The sequence below is a fragment of the Mytilus trossulus genome, chromosome 13 (assembly GCF_036588685.1).
Source record: "Mytilus trossulus isolate FHL-02 chromosome 13, PNRI_Mtr1.1.1.hap1, whole genome shotgun sequence".
Lineage (NCBI taxonomy): Eukaryota > Metazoa > Mollusca > Bivalvia > Mytilida > Mytilidae > Mytilus > Mytilus trossulus.
In genome coordinates, this window is record NC_086385.1 from 61,685,184 (window position 1) to 61,697,182 (window position 11,999).

Here is an 11,999-nt window from a genome sequence, read left to right on the forward strand (position 1 = left end):
TTCAAGTAAAATATGTATGTTAAGGTGCCTTTAACAATTTAAAAAAAAAATTGTGCTAGCATATTTATAGGTGGGGTTGAGCACACACAAAACTGTAAAACACATGTCCTGTCATATGTTTTTGTGCTGCATTGTATTGCATATTGTCATACCAGCCCTTTTCTAGCTTACAATACATTATAGATTATGTCCATTGTTGAAGGCTGTAACCTGTATCTGTAAGCATCTTTGTCCTTTTGATCTAATTTGGATAGTATTTAATCACATCTCCTTATTTTTAAACAGAATGTGTGAAAAGTATTGATGTTCAAATGCAGAAACTAAGAATATAGACATACACAAAGGCTAGTCATTTTCTATCTAGACAGAACACTATAAAATCTTATGACCAACTCACATTTTTTGGTCAGATTGTAGATTGTATAATGAAACTATGTATGCATCTATAACTTGTTGGACTGATTATCTAAATAGTGATGTAATTGTTACATAAAATATGGCAATTATAGTTGTAGAAGAAATGTGAAAATATAGTCTATATCATGTGGCTAAAAAAGTATTTGCAAACAGGAAGTAGTTATATGACAGTTCCACATTTACAACTCTTCATTGTCAAGTTGCAGACCAAATATGAATTCATTTAAAATACATTTAATTTAATAAATCACACATATATATATAAAACATGTATATACCTATACTGTAATGGAAGAAATTTCATTGCCCAGTCTCTTTCAATTAAAGCTTCATTTGGTTGCAATGTGTCTAAAACTTTCCCCCTTGCCCTGTCTTGGTTGACAGATCTCACAATGTGTTTCTTCCACTCTATAATTGTTTTAATACCCTGTAATTAAATAAATAAAAATGTGTCAAAGTCTCAAAATAGCCAGGTTGCAAAATATATGACTTATCAATGTAGAATGTTTACTATGTAACTGCAAATTTACATCAAATATAAAAAAGAAGATGTGGTATGATTGTTCATGAGACAACAACTAACCACGAAAGATCAAAATGACACAAACATTAACAACTATAGGTCACAGTACGGCCTTCAATAATGAGCAAAGCCCATACCGCATAGTCAGCTATAAGTTTTACAATTTACTGAAAAGTTACCTCTCAAATCTGGACAAATAAGAAAAAAAACCTCAAACAATTCCTTAATATCAGGCAAACAATTTCATCATAAGTGCAGTCTTCTTTTTAAGTTTAAGGGATCTAGGTAGAAAACTCTAGTAGTTGGCTACACAAAATTTGTACTCTCTTTCACAAATTTTGCTGAACAAAGTTCCAAACTCTTAATGAATGAAAAATCATTTAATGCTGCTATTCGGGATTGTGATTATGATTAAAATTGTGTACATGATATGGGCATGTGCAAAAGTCTTTAGTAGTTTGGGCTAAATAATTTTGAATATTTATCATGTTTTTTTGCTACATTTTTAAATGTATCCTAGTGCATGTAGTGTGTAGACACTGTCCAATATAAAAAAAAAAAAAACAAATAGTGCCCTATATAATGTTGAATAAATACCTGTACAATAATGTATTTTGTATCATCTTGTTGTTCTTGGTTTGTATATGTTATGCTATCTGCAGCATCCTCTATCAATTTCAAAGTTGTGGTCAGAGCTTCACAGTCATTACAAGAAAGATGATGGGTATGTGTACATTTACTACAGAAACTGTTTTCTTCAGATGATAGGCCAAATCTGCCACAATGATCAGGAACTTCTGAGTCCAAACTAACATGTAACTGAAAAACAAAAAATATACTGTAAGCTATACCTTTAAAGATAGTAAAGCAGTACGAGACTGAAAGTTTAAAAAAAGCCTCACTTTTGAAGGACGTACAGTGACATACACATGATACAGATGTAATTGTTTGTGTCAGTCTTCACTTGAGGAGAGTTGTCTCATTGGTAATCCTACCACATCTTCATTTTTTATATTTCGTATACACAAATACAACAATTTCTTATATGTTGGTATGCACAAAGAAATATGATAAAAATATCAACCAGATTCTCAAATTATTTACTAAATAATTACTGACAAATCATTAATTAGCTGAGTGTCATATAATTTGTTTTTATTGAAACATACATGTACCAGTCCTTTATTTATAGTAAAAGTTTGACTGCATTTAAAAATAAGTTACAATTATGACATATATACAACATTTGAACTAGATCCATCAAGAAATGAAGGTTATTAATACAAAAACCTATCTGGTCAAAACAAAATGGTTGAAGACAAGTGGTCTGACAGACAGGTCAAAATTATGTTGATGATGATCACTATTTGTAATTCACCAATCTTTTACCCTTTTCTGAAACAATACTGTAACATTACAAATAGAAAGGGTTCATAATATAGAAATACCTTGTAGTGCAGTTTTAAATACTGCTTCCCTTCCATGAGCTGCTTGCTGATCTTTTCTGCCCATTCTTGTCCTTTACCTCCTTTTCCTAATGTCATTACCACACTTTTCAGGTTATCGAAAGCCTGGCTACCATCAGCAGCAAAATTGTCTAAACCTTTCATGGACTTTCTCACATTAGGCTCAATGGCTTCAAGCAGTCTCATGTAAGTCCTTTCAGATAGAATATCAGTGTTCTGGGTTTCTTCACAATACTTTAAATACAGTGTTACTGTTCTTGTACGTACACTATTTAGAATAATCTTAGGAACTTTGAGTGTAATACCAGATGAGATTTTATAAGTGCATTCTCCAAATGGTGAATCAGTCATTATAGCTGGTGAAAGTATGAACTCTAAAAAGTTTTCTATCTGTTGAATAGTAGCCTTTTCTCTAAATTGTTTTTTCTGTAAAACTGGCTTGCCAACACCAACAACCTCAGCATGTTTACGAGCAGATGAAAATTTGTATCTTGATAAATCTGGAATATAGTCTTTGAGTTGATTGTAACTGTAATCTTGTACTAGAAGAGAGAGAATTTGTCTCTGTGTTCCCCAACTTGACATACTGCTATATGCTTTTGAAAATGACTCAAGAGTCTGATCTTTGTATGCATTAGATTCATATAGAACCTCCTCAAATAGTGATTCCTGTTGTGGAACCAATATACCAAGTACACTGTGCATTATTCTTTTTGCTTTCCTGACATAATCATTTTTTGTCCTCTCAGATGCAAGATCAAAGTCAACAGTTAACGTTTTTTTCACAGGACTTATATCTACTGTTTCCAGAAAAGAATTCAGTGACATTTTCCTTTTTCTTGATGGACTTTCCTGTGAATCTTGCCACTCTGAATATTGAGATGACTGTGAATACACAGATTCTGATATGCAGTCGTCCATGCTGTCCATGCTAAGGCAGTCTGTTTGCAAATTTTCCTGAAACATAGATGTAAATTATTTAATTTCCAATTTCAAACGTATCAAATTAAAAAACAATTTAAGTCAATATATCTGATAGAATTGAATATTAAAAAACCCATACTCAGTGCCTTGCAAACCACTTTGATAATTGCATGTCCCATTAAAGATTTATCAAATAGTTTTGAAGCAGAAACTGTTATCACAACATACAATTTGCTTAAAATATGTGGTTTTGTTTCAAATATATATGATAAACATGATTTAATGGTTTCTTAGTTGAATAAACACTAGAAAACATTGAAAACGAAAATTTTCATTTCATATGGTTGAAGAGTAAGTAAATCAATATCAAAATATACATGTATAAAATTTGCATACCCTACAATTATAAGTACCCATTATGAATTTAAATATACAGTACTATCATTACAGTCTGAACCAATGCGCATATTGTGTAATAAATGAAAAGACAAATGTCATCAATTATTGAAATTGAATTTTTAAAAAGTCAATCAATTAAGAGTTATCTCCCCTTGACTATAAATAAATTAGAGATTTTTTTGGCATGTCTTTTATTTGAAGCCTAGTTATAAATATGATTGTAATCATTAATTTGATTTTATCTGTTATAAAAATAGAGCCTCTAAAGAGCCTGTGTCACTCAAATAATTCTATGTGCATAATTAGTAATAGACTCTCTCTTACAAACATTGCAACTAGAAAAGAATTAATGACATCCATCTTTTATAGTTAGAAATAATAAACAGAGGACAACAAAGAAAAACAAGTACGGATAATGAAGGCCATAGACTAAATAAGCTTACTTGGCCTGTGGGTCAGGTGAGCGAAAAAAGTTATCGAATTATATAACCATGAACAATTTTTCAATAGCAATTTGTTTATACCAGCAAGACACAAGACTAATATTTCAACTATTGCTGCTTTCTGTATAAATCTCAATCATTTAGGAGACAACCAGGTGTATACAGTTGCAAGCAGTCTACCATCAAATGGTTTATTATAAATAATTATATAGACTACAAAAATGTGATTGAATATGATGACTATTACCTCATCAATCTGTAAAAATGCAGCTTTCGTTGCACCCTGTACTGTCTGTTTGCATTGTGTGACTTCACCATAACCATCAATTTGTGAAATCTGTAAAAGAAAAATACCTTTACAACTATTTTATCATTTTTATTAGTCCCTACTGATGAAGAGTAGGCGACTTTAGGTTTGTCTGTCTATTTGTCTGACAAGTTTTTAACAATTTTTTTCTTCATGCTTGAAGATAATGATTTGATAATTGGTATATATTTGTTTATCATGAGATCAAGTTTGAAATTTTGTTCCAGTCTGATGATTTTGTACAGAGTTAAGTTCCTTTAACTTAGAAAATTTACTAAAATAATGAGTGTTCTGCCTTTTTTTTTACCCGGTATGGGACTTTCTATTGCCATGCAATAGTCACATAATGCATGTTACCATATAATATGGTTATTATCAGTTTTACAGGACATAATGTGTGTACCAAACATAAACTGTGGAATATAGACATAGAGTAACCTCTTTGGTTTTATGATTACAGGACTACAGAATGTATATATTATACTATTGTTCTTAAAACAATTGTATAAAAGACTTGCCTCTTCTTTTGTTTCTTCCATTATAAATTCAGCATTTGTAGACTCAGAAGCTTCAACATTGCAATTACTATTCATGCTACTTGAAGGCTGAAAAAAAATAACAGAGTGAAAAAGATGAACACACACATTTATCTCATCTTTACAACTTTAAACTGACCATTATTACTTATAGCTGACTAAAGTATAGGTTTTCTCCTTTTTATTACAAACTTGGTAAATGGTCTAATTTGGTAGGTCATATTCATGAAAAGGGAAGGGTATGGAAGTTACAATATAAGTTGCATATCTAATATCATCTGTGATACGGTTATTGAACTTTGGTGGATAGTTGTCTCATTGGCAAACATACTGCATATTTTTATTTTCATTATGCCATATGTCTATGTAGGTGACATAGAAGGATAATAGAGAACCAAAGAAGGTCATTGACTGAAATGTCTTACAAAATGGTTTAATTATTATAAAAATTGTAAATACTAGTATATAATAAGGGGTGGGTAGATGAATCATTGTCCATTTAATGTTCAAAGTCCATGGGAAAATATTACATGCATATCTAGACGAGAAGATGTTAGTGGATATTATTATGAATCCTGCTCTGAACTAAATCAACAAATGAAATTCAAATCTTAAGTAAATATAAATTTCAATACTTTAATAAATATTAGCAATCAGCTGAATTATAAATTACAGCTATTTTCCTAATACAAGTAGAGCAAAACTTTGGTTAGCTCGCTTGCTTTGTTTGTATATTGTACAATCATATTAGAATATGATATTTACAGGTTAAACTTTGCCTATAAATTTATTGTTATAAGATGTCAATCTTGTCTACAAATCTTGTATAAACAATTATACAAACAAAGAAAGCAAGCCAACCAAAGTTTTACTTTGCAAGCATTAGGAAATCAGCTGTAAAGGTTTTATCTTAAGCCCTATTGCAATAATGAGTTAAATGAACCTGTCAGTATAGAAAGTTTAATGTGCTTCAGTCAGTATCCCATTGTGTCAAACAATTGAAACATGTTCCATTATCACACGTATCTAGTAGGAAATTATATGAAGGAGCAGACGTACAAATCTAATATAGGTGGCATAGTTACCAATGCAACCTGAATATCAATCTATTACTCCAGATAAACAGATCTATGTTGCTTCCAATAATCAAAAATAGGCCAATATTTTTTGGGTGATAATTCTACTTAAAAAGCAATAATGACTTAACAGGAACTGATTTAAAGCAAAAGAGCACAGAACGTTAAATATTTTTTTTTGATAGGAATAGAACATACTGGTAAGAAAATTTTCATATCCTTGTTTTGACTTACATTTGGTTCAACTCTGTTTTCCTTGTCTGCCATTCTTTGAACAAGTTCTTTTCTGCATCTTGAACACACCCCTGTAAAATTGAAATTGAAAATTTAATTGTAGCAAGAAAGCATATTTCAAGACATTCATTTTCATTTAAAAAATAAGAATGATCATAAGGCTGATTCACTTCTCCTGGCTCCTTGGGCTTATTTGCTTATAAATGATAGTACAAAACGGGAGGTTCATTTTGTTTTATATGCATGTCCCAAGTTAGGTACATAGTTAGTAGTTTTTGCATGTTTATTCTTTTATGTTCTTAAAATTTTTTCCTGTGGAGATTTTTTTTTTGTACAACTTTTATAGACTTGGGATGATGTCTGACATATTGTTGAAATGTGTAATTTGGTGAAGATTGTATGTTTACCTCTAGTCTAGATGTATGTGTTTACATTTGTTATTGGGGGTCTGTCTAATTGAGCTGGGGTAGCTTATTGTATTCAGTGACACAATTTCTGATAACCAAATGTATGTCTGTATCAGGATCAAAATGACATGTACATCAGATTTTTTGTTCAAAGAGTCACATGCAGACTACCAAGTTATTTAGGCACTAGCTCACATGAACATTTGATTCATATATATGAGCTGGCAATTGGAACAGCAACAAAATACATGTAAGCATGCACAAACCTGATCCAATTCCAAGTAGGACATGATGATATTTCTTGAGAAAAATAGACTGCTCCTTTGTGATAGTGCCTTTCAAGTTGCTCTTACTGTTTGTACATTTCCATCCTATAGAACATAGTGTACTTGGTCTCCAACCAACACCAAGAGCAAACCTTTAAAAATTGAAAAAATAAAAGGTAATAACTTACTAGAACAATAAATTCTATGTAAAAATCACAACAAAAACAGCCAGGATATCAAGTCAGAAAAAATCTTGTTATTACTTCAGTACAGATTGTTCATTTGAGGGTTGATTGACTTTTTTTCTTCTAAAAACAACTTATTTTTTAGACTCAAATAAATACAATGATCTAGTTACCCTAATCTTTATAGCACACCTCATTTTTTTTTTCTCATATACATGGGGTCATTGCACAAATCCTATCAGGAATGTGGTTATTGACATTTTCAGCAGTTACAACTTTAGAAAATTATTCATAATTTGGATAGACAAGGGATCAAGTTTTGGAAAGTTATTCTTATTCTTAGAATAAAAGTAGCCTAGGTACCTGTGTTTCGGGCATATAGTTAGCGTATCATCATCTTCCTCAAAAAGACCAGCTCTTATCTTCAATAATGAACTTTCACTGTCAATACTCCTACGACTTATTGAATATTTGTAAAGATGCGAGTCCACTGAATCTTTACAACATGTTAGGGGAAGAATTCGACTTGGCCAGGTCTTTTTATATTCAATTAAGCCACACTGCTGTACTGTTGAATTAACAAAACTGCAAACAAATTGTGACTCGCCTGTAAATACAAATACATGTATGAATATCATAATGTGAATGTATTTAAGAGAAGTTTAGTTAACAATGGTTAATAATAATTTGTTTTACACCTTTTAGCAAACTTTTATAGCAGACTTTATTAATTATAATACAGTATTGTCAAATGATTGTGTTTTGCTCATTGTTGAAGACAATATCAAGTGACTTTCATTTGATTAATTATACTCTATGTTACTTGTACAAGCTGGTCTTATTGGCAATTATAATCACATTTATAATTGCTACCTAGATCATATACATTTTTGTAGATGAAACAATTTAAGATTGTTTTCCCTTCATGATTAGAATAGGTAACTTATCAACTAGTTTGAACTCATATATTAAAGCAACACAACTGCTGCAAATGTGGACCAGGATCTGCTTACCCTTCTGGAGCACCTAGTTTCACATCAAAATTTAGTGGGGTTTGTGTTGCTCAGTCTTTAGTTTTCTGTGTTGCTTTTTATGTACTTATGTTTGTCTTTTTCTTTTTTAGCCATGGTTTATTTTCAACTTATGAGTTTGAATTTCCCTTTTGTATCTTTTTCCTCTTGATCTATTGAATAATAATAATATTTGTATTTTAAACAGTAAGCTATGGACAAATAAGATAATTTGCATAAAAATAGAATGGCATGAACTATATACTTTCAATAACAATGAAATTAGGGCATTTTTGGTAATGGATGTTTCATTATCATGATTATAATACATTATTCTGATTGGCTAACTGCACACCACATGTTATTCCTCAAGCAATTGCATTACACAATAAAGCATATATCAGTCATAATAACACAAGGTCCCACAATAAAGTCCACAGGTGAATTAAATAAAAGAAAATGATATGACTTGTGGTTTCTTTATCCTAGCTTAAAAAAGTAATTATAAGAATTGAATGCTTCTTTTTGTAACATATAGGGTTGTAAAAGCTTTGACTGTGCCCAAATTTTTGGAATGAAGAGCTTACACACTTCATACAAAATGTACTTCGGTCAACACTTTTGCACCCTAATGAAGTTACAAAAAGAAGCATTCAATTCTTAAATAAATTTAAATATATCACACTATAATGATCATGTGTACTGTACTACAAGTCAACATGCACAACTTGGGGGTAAATTTACCTTTAACTAATAATCTTCAACCTGATATGGAACAGAGCATCTAACATATGTACAGGCTTACAAACAGACATACATACAGACCAGAAAACATAATCACCATCATAGGCACAGTGTAAAAAAATAACCATAATGTTTAAACATTTATGTGAACCTCTAGTCCAAATAGTTATGACGTCTGGCAAGGCTTTCTTAAATTTTTTCTGGGAGTAGGAAGGCGTCCCAGAAAAAAAAATAGCCTTGCCAGACGTCATCATTATTTGGACAAGTCAACCTCTAAATGTTTTTTGCCTAATTGAGTTATTGGGTTGATGTCCTCCTTGACCTGGCTTTTTTCTATTATTTACATTATAGACCAAAAAGTTATAACAAGCATGAAGTCTTTAGTCTCAGCATGTGTCTCATATTATATTATAAACATATGTGCATGCAAAAATGATAAACCTGGTTGTTATTTTTAAGCCCTTTTATTTCATCATGTTCATAGGTATAGGAAGATATGGTGTGAGTGCCAATGAGACCACTCTCCATCCAAATAACAATTTGAAAAAGTAATCCATTATAGGTCAATGTAAAGTAAACCATTATAGGTCATAGACATGATAAAAAAAATATTGCGTTAAATGAATAGGGTGGGCATCTTTAAATAACATATATATTAAAAGAAAAAGTTTGAGTCAGGATTCTTATGAAAAATCTCATTGTTGTGCTCTTTTCAATAAAATATTGAATTGAATTGAATTATGAATGATAAATTTACAAAATATATTTGTTTGTTGTTTGAGATTTCAAAATCCCCCCCCCCCCCCAAAGTTAACTAACATCCATAATCTGACATATTATCTAAAACTTACCATTGGCAGATCAATAGGGGGGTCAGGGGTTTGGAACCCTCTTTTTTTTATGACAACCAATGGTGAATGCATTTGAATGGGAGCATATAGTTGGACACCCCTTTTACTCTGGGTTGGGCCCCCCTTTTTAAATGGTTGGATCCTCCCCTGTTTACACTGAAGGAACAGTTATCACCTTCATTATGACATCATGATTATATTCAAAGACAAAGTCAGTCATTTGTTTAGAACTATCTTTTGAGAAACTTTTTTATTACCAATACCATGTTATAGTATATACATGTTATACAGAATTTTAATGTAAATATGAATTTTAAAGAAACTTACAGGCATTGTTTTCTGTCATGTTTAATAACGATTCCTCCTCCTGTTCCACATTATCATTGCTTCAGAGTGTGAAAAACAAAACCGTCTGCTTGTCTGCTTGTTGACAATGACAATCTTGTCAACTTCCTGTGCATTTAGTTTATCTCTAGGCGAAGAGTTCAATCAGGGGAGATAATCATCTTCAATACAAGCACTTTAAGTACTATGTTCTGAAGCAAATTTTGTCTTTTCTAGTTGCTGGCTACCAATTTTTATTTTTGAACTTATTAGTCCTAATTATTCATTTTGGAGTACATATAGAATATTTCCACAACTGTGTTGCGTTTTTGAGTTTTATCATTTCACAGAAGTCAAGAAAAATTCTGATTTCGAATCAAAAAGGACCATTTTATCTAACAAACAACAAATTAACACATATTTTTGGGCTATTAATCACTATGAACACTTTAAAATGTCCAATACAATCAGCCTGGGCAATATTTTTTTTATTTGTGATCTATATCAAAATAAAACACAATACTGTAACAATTCACATTTTTCAACAAAATTGTTTATCCGTTACCATGGAAACAGTGGATATACAACTTCAGTAACATGTATATGAATTACCAATCATGTGTGCTACCATATATCAAAACATCAAAAGGAAATATTTTTTTTCACTTTCCGGTCATAATATGGACAATACTTGATAGTTACTGACACTGTCTCTTAACAACATATATTTGTTGCAGTATGACCATGATAACCTGTTTAAGGTTGAGGAAAACAAGTTTACATCAACAAAATCAAAAACTTATACCTGTAGTATAAATAGTAAAATTGATTGTAAGATTATTCTTTCATCATACGAAAATCATGCACAATCCCTCCCGCTAAGGGTCTAGTATCATAGCATCATACAACTCCTTAATGACCTGACGCCAATATCGTGACTTAATTCCTTCCTAATATAAGTCTGTGTAAATATTTTGTTAGCTCATGATTTGAAAGCCGAAATTTCGTGCTTTTTATATAAAATTGCTCAAAAAGATTGAACTTGAAATATCTAAATATATGAGATGTATGCATGTTGATTTATATTATTTTTTACGAATTATGTCCTTGTACCGATGATCAAATTTAATAAATGTTTTGACTTATTTCTTATATCTAAAACCACGGTGTAATATTGTTTAAGTAATTCAGTATCTAACATAAAATATGTTGTTATATATAAGAGCGAATCAAACACATTGAGATAGATAAACTGCATAAGATGATGACAAGGCAACAACGCCACATTGAAATGAATGATTTACAACAATCATCTCTTTTCTCATAAATTGTCACTTGTCTTTTGGCAAGTCCAAGAACACAAGTAAGAAATCCTTTTTGGCTGGAGGTTTTTAATGCTTGGACTGAACTACAAACCAAAGAAGCTATTAAGAACGAATATGATTTTATCACATCTAATCTTAGGAATAATATAGACATTAAACTTGGTAATCAAATCCCTCTGTATAAAAAATGGACTGAAAAGGGCGTCTGGCTAACAATTGATTTAATTGATAATGATGGACATTATATGAACTGGCAGGAATTTAAAAAAAACATATGATATTGATACCAACTTTCTTATATTTCAAGGAGTAATGTCAGCTGTTTATTCCTATATGAAAAGTCTTAATATTAAAAGTAATCAGCTTATAAAGCCTTATGGTCCTATTTTACCAACTACTCTTTCTATATTTATGAAACCTACAAAAGGATCAAAAGACATTGTACGTTTATAGAAGGGTTCAAAATATCAACTTTATGTACTTTTCTCGATTGTGCTGATGTACTATGAACTTATTTACTATAATTATATTATATATGAAGTTCTTTACCAATAAACACATT

General features: G+C 30.9%; 1 protein-coding gene across 1 annotated transcript; it reads right to left on the reverse strand.

Moving 5' to 3' along the window:
• Positions 1-1,122: 1,122 nt before the first annotated feature.
• Positions 1,123-10,271, reverse strand: LOC134694553 (uncharacterized). Its single transcript, XM_063555567.1, has 9 exons — positions 10,116-10,271; positions 7,547-7,790; positions 6,999-7,150; positions 6,326-6,396; positions 4,998-5,084; positions 4,420-4,509; positions 2,389-3,363; positions 1,538-1,759; positions 1,123-1,128 (listed from the first exon to the last, which is right to left on the reverse strand). The coding sequence occupies exons 1-9, from the start codon at positions 10,132-10,134 to the stop codon at positions 1,123-1,125; spliced, it is 1,866 nt and encodes a 621-aa protein (XP_063411637.1). The 5' UTR covers positions 10,135-10,271.
• Between the last annotated feature and the right edge of the window lie 1,728 nt (positions 10,272-11,999).